A 25,559-nucleotide genomic window follows, 5' to 3' on the forward strand; every position below is an offset into this window, starting at 1 on the left:
TTTTACGACAACTGTCTTGTTGACGGCGTCTTTTATTCGTTACACTGGGGTTTAGCGGGTGTGTTTATAAAGAGACGAAAATTGTTTGGGGACTATCCCCCACGTTCTAGTTGAGATGGTATAACCCAAGAGGCAAAATGACGCTTGCTACTGTTGTTGCGAGTTGCCATTCGTTCTACTAAACCATTAGTCAAACGCCATCTTGTCTTCTGTCGTTATTACACAAACAAAAATCTCTTTACTGTTACTAGTGTTAGTGCCTCAATATGGCTACGCTCGTGAAAGCAATACAACGAACTCAAACACGTCTTCGTTCAATGTTATCAACTAATATCCGGATTATGCAAATTTTCCTCAATTCTCCAGAGAAATTTTCATAAAAATTTGAAAAACCCGGAATTCCGGGAAAATCCGGAGGACTTTCATCTCTGTAACATTGACTCGTTAACGTTGAACTCTCTTGCTGCTGCTCTATTTCCGTGTTCAACTGCATAACCCGATCGCCTTAAGTTTGAACTCTGCGTTGTAAGCATGTCTCTAGCGAGGAGCCATTTTGAGGGTCGACATATTACCGTAATAACCATACACAAGGTGCATCGGGTTTTAAGGCGCTCTGTGAGCTTTTAAGGAAATGGAAGGCTTTTCGGTGCGCCTTTTAGTGTGGAGAATACGGTATTGACTTGGGGGAGAATGTAAAGTGATGATGACAGCGCCTATGTAATGTTATTATTTTAATCATGGCAAGGGAGGTCATTCCCAAATTGCGTTTTAAGCAGTAAGTTGTCACACAGTAAGAAAAGGGAAATGGCACATTGGGACCTGAACTTGAGCCTCTTTTGCAAGCAGTGTATACTTGATATTTTATTTTGTCGTCATAAAAGCTGCCAGGGCCAGTCAGAGACTGTGGATGGGCCGGATGTGGCCCACAGGCCCTAATTTGTCTAGATGTGCTGTAAGGCTTTAAATTCATCCATGAGGTTGAGTTGGGAAAAAATGAGCACCGAAAAATAACCTCTGGTGCTCATTTGAGAACCGCCCAAAAATTGATTGAATTAATGAACCTGCATGATTCTTATTCCAAAATATTCATGAGAATACTGTGTTTAGACTTGTGGGGTCACATACAACATACTCTTAAAAAGAAAATCTTTGCAGTTGGGTTAAACTTTGATCTCCGGGTCTTCCTCGGTTTCATCTTTTTGAAGCAGTTGTCTTCCTCAACCTCCATCTTCCAAGTACGCTGTGTCAAACCTGAGGTTATCCCAGGCGCGACTGTGTGTTGGGTGGCTCTATACAAGTGATTTGTTTTCAAATTATCCTTGAATGATGCGCAATGAAAAACATTACACTTGGTAAAATTTGCTGACTTTTCTGACTTCAAAAGAAGAGGAAATAAACTCAGGAGGTTTCTTTAAAAAAGTGTTACAAAAGGCAAGTTCCGCCTATTGTTGATTCTTCATGATATCCCTTTGGACAGAACACAAAGATTCGAAATAAACAAACTACAAAGGGCAGACATAATTTATTGATGGCATACTGAATATTTAAAATAGCCTTTGAATGCTTTATTTAAGGTTTTTAACTATTTTAACTACACTGTAGATAGGTGTCCGATTTTGATCCTTCGGGTGAGTCAACGTTTTTGTTCCCTAACATTAAACAAATTTGACACAGTTTCCTAATAGCATAGCATCTTGCTAATCGGTGCAGCTCTTGCTCTGTTTATACTCTTCCAAACGCAGCACCTGGCTATACATTTAGCGCTCACGATTAAATTGTGATTTTTCAAATTTTTAATGCAGAAAAATGTTCCAATTTCAAGTCCCATTTGAAATGACTCATAATTACAACTATACGAAAGGATTCTGACTACAATCCACAGTTTTGTGACTCAAATACAAGATTGTTAAGATAACGGTCACATTTTAATTCCTGGCTAAAGAGTCACGTTAATGCTCACACTGATAAGAATTCAACAAACAAATGCTGAAGGGCATAGTCAGATGTGAGTGCGTAAATGCTGACCTGGAGCAAAGCTCGTCTTCCCATAGAAATGGACGACGCCAGTTCTCTGGCCAGCAACCAGCACCCTATCCCCTAGGCGCATCTCAGGGCCATCATGCACAGAGCTGCTAGCTGACGGGGTTTGGCTTCGATAGCCTGGCAAGGAAATGGTCAAAAAGCTTCTTGTCAGACATATTGCTTTTGGATTCGCGCCGTCATGATGTGTTGAAATAATTCCTACCGGCTGTAGCATTTGCAGCCATACCGGAAGAGTGGTGGAGGCCAAGGGAAGGTGTGGCCCAGGGACTTGGAGAAATATGTTCCCATTGTTGTCTGGCAGTAAGACGTTGCCTGTGATGCGGACGAGGTCGAGGACGCCGTCCATGACGAGATTCCAGTGAGGAAGACGAAGAGGAGAGTGAATGGGCGAGACCACCTGTGATCCAATCAATGACAAATAAATGGCCGTACATAAAAGACAATAAAAAATGTCAAGGCATTTTCTGATAGCTCGTAAATGCCGACCATTCGATGAAATTGTCAGCACTCGGTCCAATTGCGGTGTCAACCCTTTTGCTGTCTAAAAGTCCCAGGCAAAAACGTATTTCCTTCTTAATTGCGCCATTATTCCATGCCTGTATGCAAGTATGAGCACCCCTTGAACTTTTTGCCCTTTTGCCACATTTCGGGCTTCAAACAAAGATCTAAATATTCTTGAATGGACCTTTGAGAGCATCATAGAGCAGGTGCATTTATACTGAGATAGGGGGACTACAGTGACTGACATCAGTCATTTAGGTCAGGGGTGTCAAATTCATTTTTGTCACGGGCCACATTGTAGTTACGGTTTCCCTTGGAGGGCCGTTATGACTGTGAATTTTGTGAAACCATATAAATGTTTCATCACCTCCACGTATTAAATACACAACACACAAAAAATTGGTGGATACCTAATTTTGAAATCAGAAGTCAAGAATCATGACTTGTTTCAACATTGTTTACGTTAATGTAATAAGGGTTTTGGAAATGGAAAATGCTTGCAATATCTCCATGTTATTATGGATTACAAATGACAATTGAAAAAATTGGTTCATAAAATGATGTGGCGGGCCAGATCTGGATCTTGACTTTGACACCTGTGATTTAGGTCAACTTTGGATCATTCAGATATCATCAGGGAATTTTTGGATTCAGTTGGCTGTACTGAGAGAAAAGAGGGTCAATTATTTCGTATGCTCGACTTGTCATTTTATCTCATATCTGAAATCGAATCTTATATCTTTATGTTTGAAGCCTGAAATGTGGAAAAGAAGTTCAAGGGGTGGCGGGGGAGGGCTCGCGCACACACACACACACACACACACACACACACACACACACACACACACACACACACACACACACACACACACACACGAAGATACATAAGTCCGACAAAGCCTAGAAATAATTTATCTGCATTCATTATCTTGCATATGATGTTAAAAACAACACCCGAATTAATCAGTTTGAAGAATTGCAGTGCTCCACAAATGAAACACTGTGGGCCAATTAACGTGAACTATGGTACCGGGTTTAAAGTGCAAGATTGATTAATTCATCCACAATCCTTTCTCATGACGGGTCCCATGCATAAACAGTTGACATGGAACAAAGGCAAGTAGAAGTTACGATATCAACCTGATTTTTGTTAATGGCCAGCATCAGAGATGTGCCTTTCCTTTTGGACTCCAGTAAGAAACATCTGTGAATACAAAACATTTCTTGCCGCTTGACATTTAGCGTTCAGGGAGCTCCCGTATTTTCATGCCTTGCACACACTGCTTGAGGCAACCTGCAACACAGTATTTAGCTGTTCCTGTTTTTGGTTATGTTCTCTGCACCATTTGAGTCCTGAACTATAGCTGACGTGGCAACAGCCTAAAATCTTTTGGGGGCTAGAAGATGAGAGTCTTTCAGAGTGACCCAAGACCAAGCTAGCTGCATTGTTGAGCTGGTAAGTCACAAAAACTCTGATGGCACTGAGAGTCTTGACTATAAATGTCTAACAAAAGCCCCGAGAAAGTTTCCTCATAAATTAGTCTGGTTCCTGGGGAGTACGGAGGTGCTGACACGCACAACCTCACATTTCTTGCACACCGCACATACATACACACTCAAACCTCTTGATGAATTGTCAGCAAGACTATTCAGCCTGTCTATGCCCCGGTTATTAAACTCTACTTAATTGGACCATCAATCACAAGCTTTCCATTGGCTACTCTCCTGTCCGCAATTCCAGTCACGTAAAGATCAATCAGCCACCAAAACCTCTGAATATTACCCCTGTACAATAAATCTGTAAACCCCGGAGGACCCACAAACCACAAAAATCCACTATGACAAGTTTCAACTATACTCTAAGGTCACTGGACTGTGTTCCAGGCCAATGTTAGTCAGGAAAGGAGAATGCGGACCGAGGACTGATCTTGTCAGCAATCTAATTTATGCACTGTCTGTGTCAACCTGCCTTTTCAACGCTGAGCAATATTAACATATCTACACCATTTATCCGACGCAGGGGCACAGCCTGCAGTTGGTCAGGGCACAGTTTGAGAGGAGACTGGCAGAGAGAGTACACAACAATAACATTATATAGGAGACGGATCTTCTCGATAAACGCACTGGAAGGGCGGTGATACAGTCAAGAAGGGACAACAATGAGTAGAAACTAGGACAGGATGGGAAAAGTTACAACTTCAGGACTGGACAAAAGCAGGACGCCATGCAGTCCTACCGGTGTATGGTATCATTGGTTATGTGGTGCTTATCACGCCTGTAAAGCGTTTAAGTCCAAATGAGAAGACAGTCCAGAAAGATAATGGGATCACAGGGCCCTTGTATAGCGATTAGAGAGTGACCCTGAATCAAATACCAAGGGAGACTTGTGATTCCGAGGAGGACGACGCAGACATTTAAATGGATCGGTTTCAGCATTCAACTGGGTTGAAGTTTGGAAAGAGCATCCCTCCATCCATTTTCCGATCCGCTTTATCCTCACAAGGGTGGTGCTGGAGCCTATCCCAGCCGTATTCGGGCTGTAGGCGGGGGACACCCTGAACCAGTTGCCAGCCAATCGCAGGGCACACACAGACGAACAAACATTCACTCTCACACTCACACCTAGGGACAATTTAGAGTGTTCAATCAGCCTGCCATGCATGTTTTTGGAATGTGGGAGGAAACCGGAGTACCCGCAGAAAACCCACGCAGGCACGGGAAGAACATGTAAACTCCACACAGGAAGGCCGGAGCCGGAATCGAATGGAAAGAGCATGATAGAAGATTTTTAGGGGGATCACTGTCCTGCACCAGCACCACGAGCAGCAAATAGGAGGTTGCAACTTGACCTTGTACTTGTACTTGCAGGGGATTTCTCGAGGAACTCTGCCATATTCCAAAGATATACATCTTAGTGTAACTGATGACTCTTAATGGTCCATACTGTAGGTATATGAATGTGAGTGTGAATGACTGTATGTCTACATGCGCCTTGTAATTGTCGAGGAAGAAAATACCCCCCCTGAAACTGTCTAAAAATCCACATGTTGAACTGTTGTCATGAATAAAGTATCACAAGACGTTACCACTTCAAACATCAACCTCACAAGCATGTTTGATTTTCCGGTTGCTTTTTTTTTGGTTGTTTTTGTGATGACACCACAGAGTACCGGTGAGGGCCAAGAGGACCATGTGATAACAACCATAACACCACAAATCGACATAGCGGGAGCAGTGCAACAAAGCTATTATAAGTTGACAATGATAGCAAAAGAAGTATGAACTTCCAACTCAGAAATTTCCTTCTCCACTTCCCCAGACACTGCCCATCACTTATCATCCAAGTTAAGACTGAGAAAACCATTTATTTTGTTCTTTTTAATCCAGGATGCTGTATATGACAATTTGCTTGTGTTAAAGCAATGTAAACATTACTTTTGCAATTATCTATTTTACTGTATATGTCACCAGAGCGATCCGTTTGCGAGAAAGAATATTTCCCAAGAGATAAACAATGCAGTTATTGCGGAATGGAGGCTGATTAACAACACGGCTGTCATGTTAAGTATATCTCCCGCTGAGTAATGGGAAGGTTGCCGCTGCTGCAGTACTTCAGTTAATGCCCCAAACCACTCAAGCGACCACATAAAGAGTTATTTCTTCAGCTAACAGAATATTGGGTCATCATTTATTGATCTGATGCAGTTAATATGAAATGTTTTTGTGTGGTTGCTGTATGATTCTTGCAGTTATTTTGGTTTTACGTGGCATGTGGTCCCCAATCGGAAATATGCATGCAACTGGATACTACGACTTACTTTTTTCTTTCCCTGAATACCAAATATGCTTTGAAACAGTTTTTGAAACATTTTTTCCCCAACATCAACTCCCACACGAATAACATGTTTTTGTCTGCACGGATAAACAAATAAATGATTCCTTTTCCGCAAAACATTCATCCCAAATATATAAATTAGTGCTGTCAAGCGATTAAAATATTTAATCGTAATTAAATGCATAAATGTCTTAGTTAACTCATAATTAATCGCAATTAATCACACATTTTTTTATCGTTTCTAAATTTCTTTTTGTCCTATTTTTTTCCCATTTTAATGCTCTCATCAACATGGAATCGTGGATCAGTTTTCTTTGTGCAAAATGCAAATATTTACTGAAACAACAATTTCGATTTTCAATTTTACATGAACATTTTTCACTTGGAGCAGTTATTCGCACATAATTTCTTCGCTTTAAAATGATCCATAGCTGTCTGTCTTAGACGAGGGGGCGGAGTACTCACATCAGCTGTGTGTTGGCCATTAAGTGGTGTTTCAGACTCGACGTGCTGCAATGATAGCTCAGTTTACAACTGCAAAACATACAGGTAACTTTGGTCTTGTCAGTGGAACCATCTGGCAACTTTTTAAAAGTAAACTTTCCATTTATAAACTCTTTAAGTATCCGTTTTCGGTGTCTCGCGCTGCAGTGGCTGGCCAAACAGACATGGGCGTGGACCTGTGCAGCGCGCTTGTTGTTTTGTGTCCAGTTTATTTATAGAGCAACGTAACATCCGCTGTGACGTGATGCCGCATTAATCTCGCGATAAAAAATTTAATCACGTTAAAATTGAATTAAATTAACGCCGATAATAACGCGCTTAACTGACAGCACTATATAAATCCTGACTAAACTAACATTTCAAATGTTCAACAGTTAATTTAACACATGACCTGTCACACTTCATGGCTAGGCTGGTCCATATGTAAGAGTGAAAAAAAGTAGTCAGAGGCAGTCAGAGAGCAACAGGGATGATTGGGGGCTCTCGTACCCAGAGGGCTATCTCCCCTCATCCTCCACTTATTGGGCACTCATGCCTGCCATCTTGATGCGGGATGCCGAGTGGCCTCCTGGCTAATATGTGGGCTGGCTACTGTGTTGGGATCGACTGGGTGGGGCGACAGCTTCCTGCTCTCTTGTGGCGTGGGGCAGTGGGGTCTATGTAGACTAGCGTGGGAGTAGAGGTGGGCCAGATGGCGGCACTGGGTCCTTGCGCTCTGCCTAAGTGGCCGATTTTGGGGGGCTCCAGTGGGGCTGGTGGACCACCCGGGGGGCGTGGACATGGGTAGTGTCCTGCCGGACGGGCTGGCCTGCATCTCCATCATGACACCAGAGCAATTCCAGTTCATCTGTGATGTTTACTATGCATGCGAGATGGTGTCAATTCACTTGCATGTTCCTTAGGTTACTCCTTAATTACTATCAATAACTTTTAAGACTTTGCAAACTCCTTGAGATGTCGAGCTCACTTGCATTCCATTGCTGCAGGTGTTGAGAGATTACACAGCCACTCCCACCAAACTCCAATTGTCTATCACCCGTAACAGTACTGTCCCACATAAAATTCCACTCTGGTATGAGATTGTAGTCGGTGGGGTATATAATGCTTTGTTTTTGTTGATTTTCCCTTTAGCGGGTTTATTTTTCAATCTGTCCTCTGTTTTATTCTTTTCTGTAGCTTCCTGTTTCAACCTTATTCTGTCTGGCTGCAAATTTGTTTTGTCCAATTGTTTTTGTTTTTGTTTTTGCAGGAAGTAAAGTGCTTAATTTTAGTTGTCTTTTTAATCATCACAAGAGGACTAGACAAGTTGGCGACACTGACTTTGCTTTTGGAAATGATCTCCACTCTGTTCGCAGCCATGCTGTTAGTGTATCGAAAATTGAGGATAAAGCTGTTAACAGTGAGATAATCGGATTGACATTAGATGTACATACCTGAACGGGGGTTACTCTTTGTGGGAATGGCGGACAGGCCAATGCGACGATGGCGTGCGGGTGCGGGCAACTTATTGGCACTTTTGTATCTTTCCAAAGGTTTGCTTATCTTGGAGAGAGGAGCAAATACACCTGCAAAATAAATAAATAAATAATTGCTAATAGTGCTTCATTATACATAGTCTTGTTAATGAGTTACAGCATGCCGATTGATTGAGAACTTGAGCGATGGAAAAACGAACTAAACAAAATCAAATAAATGAAAATGTGAGAAGGAACTGATCTCCAAAACAAGCAAAAGGTATTGCTACGACATACCATGTTTGAGTTGACAGGTAAAATACTGGATGCCCGCTACAGAGCCATCATTCTTCCCCTCTGGCTTGTCAAGCACGACTCCAGCCCAGAGACCACCAGAGAACTCCGTGTTGCCACAGAATTGCAGAGTTCCAACCTGTAAAGGCAGTGGCACATGCATGCATTAGTGAAGGTGAAAACAAGGAATAAACAAAAGTCATTTGCAAAACACATCGGAGCCATATTCCTGTTTATACAACAGGGCTGCACTTTGTAATATCCCGTCTAACCAAATTTGGCATTGAAAATGGCTGGTTACTTTGATAAGGGGAAAACATCTGACCTCTAGGTAATCTTACCAAGACATGTTGGAAGGGCTGGACGATTATGATATAAAAAAATCATCATGATTATTCTGATTATGATCTAAATTACAATTTTTCACTGATTTCAAATCTTAGTATTTACTAAAATGACCTTATAAATATCGTGAAATTCAAGCCTCTTGCATTTTCATTCTGTTACATCCACACCTTTGATACCTTATATCTTAAGCAGTACTGTTCCCTCTTTCTGAATTTATTTTATCTTATTTATTTTCGCAAGTCATGGGACTTACTGGGCTAACCTAGGACCTCGGGGATTGTATTTCGTGCCATGTCATGTGGAAATGTGTGCTGGTATGATGAAAAAAGTCCTTGGATCTTTGTATCCTTGAATTTTGAGGAGAGGAAAAGTCCTTGAGTCCTTAAAACTCAACTTTGAGTATAACTTGAAAGGACGAGGAGAAAATAAATTGGTAAGAGAGTAAAATAAGAATATACAGTCCTAATTAATTAATAAATAAATAAATAAATAAATAAATAAATAAAAAAAATACCGGCCTATTAATGTGCCTGTTAGCTTCTTTGGGGGAGTGTGTTGGCGTGCGTGGATGGATCATACACTTAGAATGAGAACAAAAGAAAGTTGCGATTCAACTCTATTAATACAATTTGCTTCTCACAGATTGGGAAGAATTTGTGCCCTTAAGTAGTGTTCTGCAACCTGTGTTTAGGAGATTCTACACCAAGTATGTGAATATTTGTTATTTGAAGGAACATCACTCCCGAAGTCCATGCTAATATCCCGTTAGCGTGTCAATGGGCTGTTACATTGACTTTAGCATTACCTCAACCAATGTTTGGAAAAACAAACCAATTCTTGTATTTAAATTAAATATATAATTTATGTAATTGTTTTGTTGTGTTAGTTTTACAGTAAACTCCAACGACGGTGTCATTGAACACGCTCAGGGACAGCAGAATCACATAAGCTACACGCTTGCGACGCAAGCAATATGGTGCATTCAGGGTACTCTCTCATTGTAAAGGTACTTTAGGCCATTCTACACATTAATAGTTTTTCTTCAATTTAAAACGTTTTAAAGATCAAGAAAGGCCAAAATCGAAATCACGTTTAACACATTTTTAACCTTGAAAACCACACATTGTTAACCGAGGCAAAGCAATTTCAATTCTCTCTTCTTCCAACTCCTTCCTTTTGCCTCTGGGTGCAATACTGTGTATAGATCATGAGAGTAAGAGTAAATAAGGGAAAAAGATATCAAAGCCAGAGTCCAGATGGAAAAGAAAGTGTTGATGAGCCCATCCTGGCATGTGTCGGGTTTATTCACAGAGCAGCCCCCAAAACAGTAACTATGGTTCACTGTTTGGAAGAAAGGAGTGATAGAATTGGTATTGTGTGAAACAAACACTTATTTCAGACACATTAACCAACCAGCTGCATTTTATTTTAAGAAGTGAAATGCAATTTCCTACTATTATTTGTAGGTTACAACAAATAACATTCCAAAAAAGTATTAATTGAGAAGCAAAATGCTTGAAATTTCAACTAAATAAACTAAACTAAAATATTCAAATCAGATTTACCATAATTCAACTTTTTCTTTCTTTCTTTAGGGCACAGGTATTTTATTTATTTTTTTTTTACCGACAACTCACTTACGACAACTAGGAAATATTAGTTTTCCTTGCACCTCAGAAGGTGTTCATAAACAATATTTTATCATCAAGGACTGAGTTGTAAGAAAATAATTAACTAAATAAGACGAAGCACAAACCTTCTGTCCAGCTATCACCACACGGTCACCGAGTTGGATTCCCATGGAGGCGAGCTTTATCCGGGCTTTTTCGGAAAGAGTAGGAGGGGTCTGGACTTGCAATGTTAAAGGCAAGGAGCTGGGCTGTGGCAAAGCCACTCTTAGTAAAGTCCGCAGCTCTTTGGCCAGAGCAGCAGCATCTGCCATCTCTAAGGGAATGTTGAGAGGATCAGGAACAACATCAGCTGGGTACTGGCCCTTATCATCCTGTAATATAAGACCAGAGATGACAAAATATAGTGATTACATTTAAAAAATCATCCATAGAGATCATTTAATTTATGAAGAAAAATCATTTCTATGATTGAATTGGGATTATGTCGGAGAAGTAGAAATGCTTGAAGAGAGCCAACTCTTGGAAATGTCATCAACCTTCAATTAGCCAAACTTGTTTTCATCCCTTGCATACATTAGTATTAGATGAAACTTGCTAAGAAAATAATATCCATCCATTTTCTGAACCGCTTTCTCCTCACAAGGGTCGTGGGGCGTGCTGGAGCCTATCCCAGCCGTCTTCGGGCAGGAGGCGGGGAACACCCTGAACCAGTTGCCAGCCAATCGCAGGGCACACATAGACAAACAACCATCCACGCTCACACTCACAATTTAGAGTCTAAATTGTACCTAGGTGTGAGTGTGAGCGTGGATGGCTGTTCTAAATTTTAGAGTGTTCAATCAGCCTGCCATGCATGTTTTTGGAATGTGGGAGGATACCAGAGTACCCGAAGAAAACCCACGCAGACATGGGGAGAACATGCAAATTTCACACAGGAAGGCCATAGCCGGGATCGAACCCACGACCTCTGCACTGTGAGCTCGACGCGCTAACCACTGGTCCACCGGGCCGCCTATGAAAATAATAGGACATATAATTTCAGAACTTCCCATACTGCAGGCTACAACCTTATGCCCTCAATAGTGCTCCTTCATGCTGTATAGATAATGTTATTATTAGCTGGGAGACACAGACACGTATTACAGAAAAGTTACTACAGCAGTACTCTATAAATCCTCCAGTGCATGATCACATTATTCAGGGGTCTGGTGTTGATTTTTACAACACTTGCGTCAGCTCAAGTAGTCATAAAAACATACTGCCGGCACTCTCTTGCAAGTGTTATGTTCTTATTTTGTCTATCGCTGATAGTCGAGGAAGTGTGGGAAAAACAAATGCTGACCATTGCGGAGCAAAGTCAAGCAGATGCTTCAGTTCGGAATAAACAGAGATGGGCAACTCAGTAAATTTTGCCAGTCTGTCATTCATTATTTGCCAACAAAGAGGCCACCCGTCCGTCAACGTCAGTCCATCATTATTTCAAACCGTAACTAAACTGTCATTGTCAGTCCGTCACCCCATCACTGTAATTTTAACCACGCTTCCATTACACACACAAATACATCCATGGGACTGCATCCATTTTTAAAACTCCTCTTATCTCAAAGGAAATCATTTTGAACAGGTCACTGTTGACAGACCTTTGTTTTAGGAGTAAGTTTTCAGAGTTTTTATCGATTTAACATACTACTTCTGACAGAATTTTAATAAGTAGCCATTTTAACCCTTTCAGGGACAGCGGTTACTACAGTGGACATCTTATCATGTTATCAGGTTACAGGGTGCTGGAAAGGATTAATGTACACGTCGACGACATCTCGGACCCGCTGTCCAGAGAATTTTTCAACCTTTTAAACTGCTTGGATTTTAAGCAGCATGCCTCATAGCCAACTCACAACAGAGGTCACACCCAGGACCTGGTCATAACCTACGGCCTGTCCATTAGTGTGTGTCAGACCACTACCGTGTATAATTTAAAGTCGGCAGTTTTATTCATCAGGAGGCCCCTGGTGAGAATAGTGAGGAAACGCGACCTTACTTCTGGGCTGGCTGCTAATTTTATGGAGATTTTTAAAGAGCACTCCTGCTAACATTCTACCTGCACCCTGTGATTTTATTGTTGATAATTTTAACAGGAATTTAAAATGAACATTTAACTCAGTAGCACCACTTTCAACGAAAACTATAAAAATAAAAACTGTACCCCTTTGGAGAAATGATGCGATCAATAAATGAAAAAGAAATTTCAGGAGTGCACAGAGGGGGTGGAGAAAAAGTTAACTTACAGTTCACTGTGAATTATGTGAACAACCCAAATTCGACAATAAACAAGCAAGAGCATCTTATTTTTCAAATCTCATCACAGTTAATGGAAACAATTCCAGATTTCTGTTCTCCACCGTTGACCTTTTAACAATTGCAAATACCACTCCGTGTCAGCATTAACTCCTGCTGGAAAGCTCAAGATGAAAAGGAACTTCACTTTTCAGTGTGACAATGATGCAAAGCACACATCCAAATCAATCACTTCCTCAAAAAAAAAAAAAAAATCAATCACCAAAAGATGATGAGGGAGAATGGCACAGCCACAATCCAGACCCTTTCAAACAGCTTCTTCCCTCTCGCCATTAACTCCCCAAACACGGACCCAAACCTACAGTGGCTCTTTGCATTTTTGTACACCCCTGTAGAACGGTATTACCACAATAATCATTGTAGCTCCAGTTCTGTACATACTTGTTGATCAATATTCCCCAGCACCAGACACTTGAAAGCCCCCAAGGACTTCCTGTATAATTGCATTCCTAAAGTTCTATGACAATAACTGCTCCTGGTCACTTTAAAAATGGTGCAACAATTATCTGCGGCAAATGCACAAATGTCATAGGACTGTATTGCACCACTGATCACTTCATCTCTGCTCGATGACTCTGCACATTGTCGCGCAGCTGTCATTGGGTAGTCCCACTGCACGACGGTACCCTGACATTACGGGAAGTCTTTGGATACATATATGTCATGTCCTTGTTTTTCGGAGTTGCTTGTTATTGCAATACGAGTGTAGCCTGCACTACCGGAGACAAATTACTTTTGTGTTCTACATACTTGGACAATAAAGATGATTCTTATTCTGATTCTGATGACTTCAAATATGCGGGGGTGATCTGAAGAGGGCTGTGCACAAGAGCTGTGCCCCCTGCAAATAGATAGATTTGGAGCCTTTTGCAAAGAAGATTAGGCAAATATATCAAGATGTGCCACACCAACAGACTCCAGTCTTCTACACCAAAAAGACTGAGTGTTGTAATAAAAGCCAAAGGTGCTCACGGGGTGTGGTGTGGGTGACTGTGTGTACTAAGTCTGCTGGCGGATAAACAGCATCAAAAATTGGGGCGAAATTATCCATGGATAATGGCTATTATTAACCAAAACAGGAAAAGTTTGGGCTTAGATTCAGGGAAAATAAATAAATAAATGAATAGAATCCTACTCGAATAAATTACAAAGAGGATGCTCATGATTGCATGAACAGTGAGCCTTGGAGTAGTGGCTAAAATAATTTCTAGGGTGACATTCCACTAGTTAATGATGTTAATAAGTGGAGAGGAGTGACAATAGAAGTCGGGGTAATTGGGCCAACCTCATTTTTGCCTGCCCAATGTGTTAAGAGCATTTCACTTCCACAAATTATGATTTTGTTTGCTGCAACACTGGTCTCATATCCTCCACTGTTCGATGTACTAACCACCTCTCTCTCTATATTAAGATTTTCAAACATCAACCTTCCTCACGTGGTTTTTAACGTTGGTGAGAAGAATTAAAAAAAAAAAACGCTGCCGATTGGAATGAGGGATTTGCTTGATTACAGCACAAAGTGCTTTGGTGACAGCTAGTGGAGAGTTGGTGCATGGTTGAGGATCATGCCTTCCTATTTCAAGTCAAGTACAACTTTATTGTGTAAATGCGCTGTATGTGCAACATACAGGACAGATGAAAATGAATTTCAAAAGACAGCAGTTGTCAATTTATGGCATGAATCATTTGAATATAAATGAGCAAAAGGATAACATGCTAAAATTATTTCATGTCAACATTACAATAGCTGGCAACACTTGTCATAACATTCAAAGTAACGGCCAAAATGATTCAACAGTAAAATTGATTTTTTTTCTTTTTTTAATTTTTTTTATTAACAATAATTATTTTATAAAATAAGCCAATGCTAAACATTTTCAGCAGCTTCCAACAATAAAAGATGCCGCAAAAACAAAAAAAACATAAAAGGAAACACGACAGTATCTACACATAATTGTGAGCCCTGAAAGAGTTGATACTAAATTACGTTTTTACAACAAGCAATACGACAGAACGCGAAATTTTGCCAAGAGTCTATTTTGTGGTCATGTGTTATCGTGAACGTCTGTGGTCTGGCTGTAAAAGCCAACCGTAGAATTTTAATAATCTGTTATTTCAATAAAGTGATGCCACCCTTTCGGAACTAATTAAATGCTAAGGATTTCAAAATAATTCAATAGCCATCCATCCATTTTCCGATCCGCTTTATCCTCGCAAGGGGTGCCGGAGCCTATCCCAGCCGCCTTCGGGCAGTAGGAGGGGGACACCCTGAACCGGTTGCCAGCCAATCGCAGAATAATTCAATACTTAAAAAAATAAATAAATCGAATAATTTAGGAATGCTTTCAGCTCTTCGGTGTGAGGAATAAAAATACATACTTGATTTACGAGATCATCAATAGAAGACTTGGCTTTTGCATGGTTGATCACACAAAAGAGTTTTATGATGCAAATTTCAGTTCTAAAGAGCTGGGATCAGCATTTTCTGTGTTTTACGACTGTTACAAAAAACGAGTTCAATTTTTAATAGACTGCAATTTGTATTACAAACAAGCGGGGCGGAAAATGTTGCCCTATGAAATACGGTGGAGTCAATTTTAAGAGTCCTTCGAAGATACAAATTGCTCCAGTAAAGATGCCAGATCTTCAAACAGAATACAACAAAACTATTAGCAGATTGATAGGTATAAAGTCATGTACGGCATTAGTTATACTTTCCATTTATTTAATAATTATTAATAATGACTTGAAATATCATAATGCGGGAAGTATAGACATCACCTTGTCATCCTCCTGCCACCATATGCTAACAGTCAAAGTGAAGTCTTTGAGCACTGAGCCTGTAACTGGCACGACAGTATTTTTTTATTTATTCATTTCATGATCTTTTTTCCCTTATTTTTTTTTCACCTTCGTGTGTTTGTTTGTTTATTTGAAGGACCAGAATCGTAGTCACTATAGTTAGTGTTATTTGATGAGTGAAAAAAAGAAAAGCTTACCAGTACAAACAACACAAAATATACAGTTCTAGGCCATGGGGTCTAGTCAGATTCCAATTCAGCTCAGTGACTATGATGATGTCATATTGACAAACTCAATTGCGTTTGTGAAAACGCGGTCTTGATGAATCTGCTGGACGAATCTGTTCAACAAATGTTTGAGTGACCGGCAGTGGTTGAGGTCACCCATACTGTAATTGGAACCACAACTCCCACAACTGCCAAGCAACTACAAACTGACCCTGATGACATAACGTAACTCGCGCACTTTTAGGAAGATGTTGGGGTCTGATAAAACCACGGGAACTTGGCCTAAATTCAAGTGTGTGAAAGAAAAACAGACACGACTTCACTCCTCATGCTGTGAATCTCGGCTACAGAACTGCTCAGTACAGAAAATACAGAGATATAGTGGATAAAACAAAACAAAACAAAACATTTCAAGAGTTACCTTGTCAAGGACCTCAAACGAGGGCGACGATTCACCTTCCAATAAACCTCCCAACATGACAATGAACCAAGGCACAGACCTATGATAACACACAGCTGCTTCGAAACAACTGTATGTGATGCTGTACCCAGCGGGAGACTTGATTGGAAATCTCCAGGGAGGGGGGACCTGAAAATTGCTGTCCATCAACATGCCCCAAAGCTGAGCGAAGAAAGAATAATGGCAAAAACAAAAAACAAAAAAAAAAATTCCCAAACTGCCAAAAGTCTGTATTTACCCCGGGGCAAAAAAAAGTGCACCTCTAACTACTGAGCAAAAACAAACACATTTCAAAACATTTTTGTTTTCCTCGTACATTTTATCGAAAGGTGGCAACATACCTCATTAAAAATAATCGAAAAAGAGTGAATACTTGGGCAGCCGGTCTGCTAGCATAGTTTCCCATTTTCACATGGCACTGCACTGAATGAATGGTGGGAAAACTTCACTGTACTGTACTAATGTAGAAAAATAACAAAGTAGACACAGCGGTCCCGGTAGCTTACTTTGAAAGCAGGATTGGCTCCCAGCTCCAAGAGACATGAGACAGCTGATGTGCACAGGTTAGACGCAGCAATGTGCAGGGCGGTGCCAAAGTCAAAGTCACTACAGGTCGCATCTATGTCTTAGAGAAACAGAAATGAGGAGAAGGAGTTTTTTTTTTCTTTCTTTTCAATTTGGTATAGTATGTTTCTTGTTTCTCTACTCATCAAGATTTTGTGGAGGTACAAAAATGACTTTAAGTCAGCACTAATTCAAACAGTGAAATGAAAAAGAACTTAAATCTGTTGTGGCGAGACCAATGTGTTTAGATGGGTCGAGTTGCTCCAAAAAGTATTTGCTCCAATGCCATTCTAATTTCTTTCCCCAAACAGAGGCAGTTATGTTTTTCCTGCACCTATATGAATTTTGATTTTGTGACAATGGCAGAGAAGGAAAAACAAAAATGAACTCATGTGAAGACTCTGATATGTTTGCAATGACTTTTTAAAGGCTGTGGAGGAGGATATTGATCTCAAAGCGAGATCCAAGAGAGAAAGTTTTGGGCCTCTAAATGTCATACCGAGCTGAGGACAAGACATCCAGCAGAAGGGTAGATGACAATTTATTGGGTCCAAATCAAAGTCAGATGAAAAGACAAAGAAACTTTGCAAAGGAAATTGTGCTTACAGTTTTGTTGAGGTATTTATATGTGAACAAGCAGGAATGGAAGACAATGATCTTATGAAAGAGTCAAGTCGAATATTTTCTGAAAAGAGGTAAAGATGATTCAAATTCACCCGACAACGGCATCGTTTTTAAAAATCTCTTCTGGATTATCAGTAGTCTGTAGAGTGTAGAATGGAAAAAAAAGAACTATAATACAGAGTCAAATGAGTAGGTGGATAAATGAGGGGAAAACCTTTTTTCACTATACCAAATATTTCCATTGATCTTTTGGTTACGAGATTAACATGATTATTCCAGTTGAGACATTAATCCAACAATACACCCAGAAACTTTGTCCAAGGTATTAGAGAAATGTCAAGACCATTAATGAACATTTTGGCTTCGTCTTTTAAGTGGGGTTTATCTCATAATTCAGTGTTTACAAATTATTTGAGAAATTTTAAATCATCACTAATGGCAGACTGGTATCATCACCAAATAATAAGAGGAGAAGTCGTTTATGTAGGTCAAAAGTTCTCCAAATTCATACACCAAGTACCACCTCAAAAAATACTTAACTCTCCAAGTACTACCATCATTAGCATAATAATGCCATAGCATTGTAGGCCTGAGCATTCATCATATACAAAACAGGAGTTTTATTCCTGAAAAGTATCTTTCATATTTTTGTCAACCACTAGAGCATAAGCATTTATCGTATGTATTGCACATAAAAGTTCAAGAGAATTTAAAAAAATAGTAAACTAAAATATTAAATTCGAATGTAACAAAAAGTACAAGGGAGCTGTCCTTCGGCAATGAATCCATCGCCAACCACTAGAGGGAGCCCGTATACCACTAGTGGCACTCCTACTACAGTGAGAATGACTAATGTAGGTTAGAAATAAAACTAAATCCAAGATAAAAAGGAATACTACTTTTTTTTCATGAAACGCCATTCAGATAAACAAAGATGCTATCTGTTATCAAGGTAACTGGGGCAATTTTCTCTTATTGTTGATGAGATTGGGTGGACCAGTTGCAGCAAAGTGTGCTTAGTAGAATATTTGTTACAAGAGCCATATTACTTTTTCAGGACTTGGAAGATCAAAGCGGGAATCAGAAAAAAAAAATCATTTAAAAAGGCTACACGGGTTCACATCAGGCCCCTTTTTGTTAGATGCCAAAGAAGAGCTGATACTGACCCAAAAAAAAACCTCTCACGAGCCACAAAGAGCCTCTTGCTTTCCTGTCATCTCAGAAGGACAAGTCGCTGAAGTTTGCTTTCCGTTCAGCAACTCATTGGCAAGGTACCAAGATGACTTAACATCCTGTTAATGGCTGTTATGTCCTGAATGTTCATGTTTGACTAGACCCCCCCCCCACACACACACACACACCACTTACTTAAATTCAGGTTGACATTCCTAAAATATTTTTCTCTTGAATGGCCTCAATATAGCAAGTTTATTTTCACTTATGTCTGGATTTATTGGATATGAAGACATATACTGTATAAACAAGTGAAGTCGATTTTATGAGCCCTATCTGGGTTTTCTGCTCTCACCCGCACAATTTCTCCCTTTGTTCTGGTTATGTTTTATACCATTTGTATTTTGTTATCAGTTGTCCATGTGCAAATAATAAATTATACAACAAAGAAATGTCGCTTGAATCTTGAATGCATTTATTTGCATATGCTTTTTTTACGTTTCTTATGAATTTCATAATTATTAGGTGACTAATAGCTTTTCTTTGTACCTGTAGTTTTATTTTTCTTATGAGAGTTTTTTTTTTTAGCTCATCCATTATCCAAGATTTCCCTTTAGATGAGTTACTCATGTGTTTTTTTTGCAGTGATTATAGCAAAGCTAGTTGAGGCTTCATTAACATATTTTGTACATCATCCCAGGAAACCACAGACATGAAGGACCTAAAGGATTCCGAATTCTGTGAAGCAAATTTGCAATATTTAATTTGCGAGGGATAAAAAATGATTGCAGCTATCGTTTCTTTTGTTCTGCAGAATTGGAAAGAAGTCAATCAGAAATACCAATAAAGACTGTAATTTCTAAATCTAAGAAATGAATAGGATTGCTCTACTGTAAGGAAACGAAAATGACAATCTAGAAATAAAACGAAAACAGGGTGAAAAAATGTAGAGTGTGTTCATTAAGTTAGATGGCAGTTCACTCTTAAACAAATCAATGTTAAATCTCCAAGTATCCACATTTTGTGTGTCTTTTACTATCCAAGATAGAGAAAAGAGACTCAAAGCTGCTGAGGTTAGGTGAATGCTTTTCCCTTTAAAGAGATGATAAGATGACATTTCAATAGACACAATCTACATCAGCATTTTCAGGATGGATACTGAATCTATCAGACACACATAAGGAAAGTCCTCCTCCTTTTTGTGCTTTCTACAGGAATACATGGCAGTATAATGAGGCAGACAATTGATATCTGTAGTATCACCATTTCAACAGGTTTCTGAGAATGCCATGACTGAGAGGGAATGAGACCGGCTTGATAACTATGATTTTAGATTAGTTTTTGGCAAAGTGCAAACATTTAAGTGCAAGGTCAAGAAAGTATTTGCCTCAGCATGCACAGCGAAAGAGTATGAGGCAAGACATGAATGAATGTGATCTTCTGAAAATGCTCGGTCGTTAAATTTTTTTTTTTTTTGGTTTCAATTATTTATGTCAGGGTTTAAAAAAAAATCATCATAGATGTCAGTGTTTAATTGAACTCAAAGGGATTACTAGCAGACACGGTGGTCGACTAATTTACCACGCCGGCCTCACAGTATAGAGGCGCAGGCTTCGATTTGGGCTCTGGCCTTCCTGTGTGGAGTTTGCATGTCCTCGATATGGCTGCGTGGGTTTTCTTCGGGTACTCCGGTTTCCTCCCACATTCCAAAAACATGAACACTCTAAATAGTCCCTCGGTGTGAGTGTGAGCAGGAATGGTTGTGTGTCTATGTGTGCCCTGCGATTGGCTGGCAACCAGTTCAGGGTGTCCCCCGCCTACTGCCCGAAGACAGCTGGGATAGACTCCAGCACCCCCCCGTGTCCCTTGTGAGGATAAAGCGGATCAGGAAATGAATGGATGGATGGATTGAAAGCGAATGATTGTACAGCATGATGGATAAGACGTCCCATCATTTGTGGTGGTTGGTTCATGGATGACATGATGTTCATTTACATGAGCAGAACAATGGAAGGCCAAAGTCAATGGAAAAAGTCCTGATTAAACTCCGAAGACATTTGTTAGCATCTGACGTCTCGCTCCTTATTTTAACTTTTACCTCCTCCGGAGGACCAGTGAGTTCAATGCATGTTTTGCAGTTGGATCGTCAAAGTGGACGAGCCGAGCTTTCTTAGCGATAACAACCTTTTTTTTTTTTTTTTATTCGATGTTCAAGTTTCGACTGCTATAAAAGTCTAATTATATGGTATCTCTTAGTGAATCTGAGGATGACACCTGACTGTGTGGCATTTCTCTTAGGGCGATTGTGGTACGCTCTAACAAAATGTGGTTTACGGCAATCCTCTTGGGATCCAGAAAGGAAACAAACCTGCTCTTGCACTGTTTCACGGTCCTTGTCTGTTATTTCCATTCACTCTTGACAATTCAGCATGCCACTTCATTGCGAGGGACATATTTTGATGGCTCGACCAGCCAAGCCTTGTCTTACCTCCAGGTTGAGAGGCCTGCAATACCACGCGAATGAGCTGGGGCACATCAAAGTAGGCAGCGTAATGCAGAGCCCTCATGTTTGTCCATCGGGAGCGGAGGTTAGGATCGGCTCCCAGTGCGAGAAGGTGGCGGGCAAAACCGGCAGCTGTATCTGCGTCACCTAAAGAACAAAAACAGGAGTAGTTTGGGTGGTGATTGTTAGCTCTTTGCAGTGCATTCTGCGGAAATACCATTTGAACAGCTTTTGTGATCACATCATACTGAGTCAAGTTCATATTACGTAAGTCAAATATGTGATAAATGACAAACTTCTAATTTTGCCTTGATATTTGATGAACAGTAGCCAATACTAACCAATGCCCGGGGCTCCCGCCTTGCAACAGTAGTGCAGAAGGCTCATGTCTGTCAGACCATCTCGATCATTTACACCACAACCTCTGTTCAGGATCTGGGCAAAAAAAATTATAATATAAGATAAAAACCAGTGGAGTCAGTGAAGAGCTTGTAGCAGATGTCAAGAAGTGCAGATTTGTATGCCAAAGTTGTCCTGCTAGTGGTCAGAAAATAAATTGTCACAGAAATGATGACCTACTCATTAATTCAATTGGAAAATTCCACGAGGTAACACTTGGCACTTCACTTGGAGCACAAGTAGCATGCAGATGTCAACTAGGGCACAGTTTCGCCTCAATAGCAACATGTACTGGAGTTGTCTACTGCCAATAGTGTGCAACAGTTGTCCTTCTAGTGTGCAGAAATGTCATACAGTCGTGCAAAAAAAATGTCACTAGTAAGACGCAATTGTTCTATTAGTGTGCTGAACTGTGTGTGCTGGTGCTAGTGTGCTTGTTGCGGGGATGGGGGGGAAAAAGGGCTACAGCATTACCTCATTGCCAATCAGATCAATGTTCTTCTGAACCTGGGGAACCCACTGCCTAAGGACAGCAAACAGTTCCGGTATGGTGGTGGTGGGCTCTTGCAGAACCTCCCTGCACTGCGGCTCGCTGGGGTCAAAGAAGGAGAATTCTGCCCATGGTGGGTGGGGAGAACACGAACAAAGACAATAAGTGTCACTTTGGCTGAATCCATATATTTTACTTATACTTTCATGGGCAATGTCCTCTCCTAAGGCAGTTTGAGCTACAAAATGTCTTACCAGCTGCACCACAGAAATGAACAATAAATGTCTTAAATATATGACTGAAACCTGTCTGTTGCAACTTGCATCGAAAGGCAAAAACTGAGATTCTCTTGTACTGTTGAGTTTCCAAAAAGATCCACGAAGGTTTACTTACAGTATAAACACAAGGTCAGCGGATCTGACCCCCACTGAAAATACATATTTGTTTGAATTTGGCAATGTTGCGACTTTTTGCAGTCACTTGCATGATTTTTTTTTTTTTTGCGAGCCTTTATGACGAATTCCCTTCCTGATCCAACCCACACATTTTACAGTAATATTAAACTCCATCCATGTGCACAGAGACATTTATAGTATCTAAACATTACAATGCCCTAACCAAATTGAAAAAATATGTTATGTAATGATCATGCCTGTGTGTGATTTTATACTGTTCATTTCCTGAATTTGCTAAGGAAAGATCTTTGTGTTTACAGGGGGGCTTTGCCAGTTGTTTTTATTTGACTAAATGGGGGAATGCATTTTTATTTTACCTGTAAAAACATATGATCTCATTTAAGGACCTGTAAACCTTTTCAAAGAAAGCATATCATGAGTGTGCGCATTCATGTATGCCCTCACCACAGTCGTCAGGCATTGGTGCAGAGGCCACCTGATGGATGACCGGATGCTGATGAGGAGAAAATGTAGTGACGCAGTCCAGGGAAGCATCTTCCTCCACGGGCTCTGAAACATCCTCCTTTGTCATCTCCTTCTCAAGGCCAGCGGCTAGGACAATATAAGACGCCCTATTCTTAGAACCTAAGTGGGTCTAATCTCAAGAAATCAAAAGACGACACCATTGGCACAGCGGCAGTTCATTTCATGTTTCAGGTGATCTGGCACTTTCAGAAGAACATCACATATTTGCAATTAATTTTAACAGTAAGCACTGAGCACAAATTTACAGAAGAACTAAAATACTGACACATGCAATATCGTGCCAAAGCCATGCCCCCCTTTGTTACAAAGTTACCTTGAAAGGTATGCCATGTGGGAAACGTGTAAAATGTGATCACATTTAGTTTACCAGATGCAGATTCAATGTACGTAAGTTTATGGGAAAAAAAATACTAATCACAAAAGGAAAAGCAGATGGGAAAGTAGAAAGAAAAATGACAATGTAAAAGGTGTCACTTTAAGAAAACACAGAGGCCTAAATCAGAGACAGCACACACATCATCCCAACTAACACTCACTGTGATGTTTGGCTACATCCTCTTTCCCACTGAACTCCATATGAGTATCCAGGTCAAGCTAAGCTTAAATCACCAGGCTGTTGAGTAAAACGTCCTATAATGTTGCTTCTTTGAAAACAGTGAGCACAAACCAACAACACGAGCCATCCCTCCGATTAAACGCCACTAATCCCCTGACAGTCTGCTCGATTTACAGCCTGCTCTCTTTTCAAGACCTAAGGTGGTTCCACTACTGACGGTCCATGTCTGGACTGTCACTCCCACTTCCACCTTTATTGTGCACTGTGACCCTGCTGCAAATTCAGGTCACTGGTCAACCACAGTGAAGAGAATTAGGCTGTGCAGTGTGACTGGTAACAGTGTACAATGGTATCGGTGGGATCATGAGGTCAGAAGACAATAGTTGAAACCGCATGCAACAAAAACGTATATCCTGATACAGTGACTGTCTCTTTCTGGACATATTACACCAGTCTAACTGAGCATCACTTCTGAATAGCTTCTTTGAGGATAGGGATGTTCAAATGAGCAGCACATGTAACCCTAAGCCTCTCGATTGTGTGAGGCAGCGGTGCTAACCACTGTTACCGGTAAAATGTGCTGTGAAACACGTTTTGCTTTTTGCATGCATGCAATAAGACTGACTTCTTATTAGCTAACACAGATTCAGATTTGCCATTCTGAAACGCCTGATCAAAACATGCTCTCGAGACTGCTCTTAATTTGTTCATATGCTGTACATTTCGCTTCTTTCGTGTATCTGTGTGCACAGTGCAACTCAAGTCAAAGTGAGAGGCAGCCATGACATTTGCAGGCCGGAAGTTAGCAGACTTTTGTTTTCACTTCTATTTTGTACTCGATCGAATGCTTCTGGTATATGTCCTGTCAAACGTCACGTGGATGTGAGTGGACGCGAGACGGTCTAGCACGAATTAAGATGCCAGTGAAGCCTGAATGATGAGAGTGATGCCACATCACGTCTGACATTATTCAAGTCAAGAAAGGGCAAGTCGTCAAAAACCCGACATTGTACGCTTAGCTAATCTATTTAAACATAACGAATAAAGCGATAAGAGTGGCATCTCACATTCACTTTCGCACATGATATAGCCTCAACCTGTAATATTGGGCCGATCGTTAAAAATATCTACATATAGACACATAGAAAAAATAAATCAGTCTATTTTACACACAAGAAAATCTTGCATTTTACCTTAACACGGTAACCTCGTTCATATGCTGATATCCACGGGAACGTCACATCCCAAGTGCTGCGCACGGAAGGAACATCCGGGTTTTGATGACAGACTTCAAAATAAAAGCTTTGACGTTCAAGCCTGTTTAAACAACATACAGTGTAGGATAGTACAGTACAATATAGTATTTCAAAAAATAAGTGTACAAAGTAATTAAATAATCTGTGAAACCAGTGACAACAATTTGTTGTCAGTGAATTTCATACCCTGGGTGTAAATTTCAGGATAAACAATAAAAGAGTACGGTAATACGAAATTACCTTGTGGAGTGGAGAGAAACACCTGGTGTGGCCCCATCCTCCCCGATTTCACCCCGTTGAAAACCCAAGTTCAAAGGTGGTGGTAGACAGTTCACATTAAAACAGGAATTATGGGGGGACTATTATGACATCCTGCAACGAAATTAAAACAGACACTCTCAAAAACTCACAAGTACAATGCAAGGATTATAAAATTGCTACCAAACAATACTTCACAATGCGGCATGGCTTGTTACTAGTAGCTTTTGATTTCAGCACGTGACCTCCTAATGGTGCAAACTCAACAAGTGACGCGCCGACGCGCGCGCCACTTGTGTGCGTGTGAGTGTGCGTGCGCGTGCGTCTGCACGCGTGTGTGT

The 25,559-nt window shown here is 40.5% G+C and overlaps 1 protein-coding gene across 3 annotated transcripts in view; it reads right to left on the reverse strand.

Annotated features, from left to right (window-relative positions):
* LOC109519531 (CAP-Gly domain-containing linker protein 4) overlaps positions 1-25,503 on the reverse strand; it is a 34,018-nt gene extending 8,515 nt beyond the window's left edge. The window contains exons 1-12 of one of the 3 annotated variants that reach the window (XM_019876112.1): positions 25,201-25,503; positions 24,898-24,992; positions 23,068-23,214; positions 22,192-22,331; positions 21,660-21,753; positions 21,304-21,465; positions 16,961-17,079; positions 10,736-10,981; positions 8,635-8,770; positions 8,317-8,448; positions 2,246-2,440; positions 2,026-2,160 (exon numbers count right to left, since the gene is read on the reverse strand). In XM_019876112.1, the coding sequence (XP_019731671.1) occupies positions 2,026-2,160; positions 2,246-2,440; positions 8,317-8,448; positions 8,635-8,770; positions 10,736-10,981; positions 16,961-17,079; positions 21,304-21,465; positions 21,660-21,753; positions 22,192-22,331; positions 23,068-23,194 (1,486 nt within the window). In that variant the 5' untranslated portion in view covers positions 23,195-23,214; positions 24,898-24,992; positions 25,201-25,503. The other 2 variants (XM_019876111.1, XM_019876109.1) reach the window with 2 other exon arrangements.
* Between the last annotated feature and the right edge of the window lie 56 nt (positions 25,504-25,559).

The sequence above is a fragment of the Hippocampus comes genome, unplaced genomic scaffold, assembly GCF_001891065.2.
Source record: "Hippocampus comes isolate QL1 unplaced genomic scaffold, H_comes_QL1_v1.1 scaffold252, whole genome shotgun sequence".
In the NCBI taxonomy this organism is placed as follows: Eukaryota; Metazoa; Chordata; class Actinopteri; order Syngnathiformes; family Syngnathidae; genus Hippocampus; species Hippocampus comes.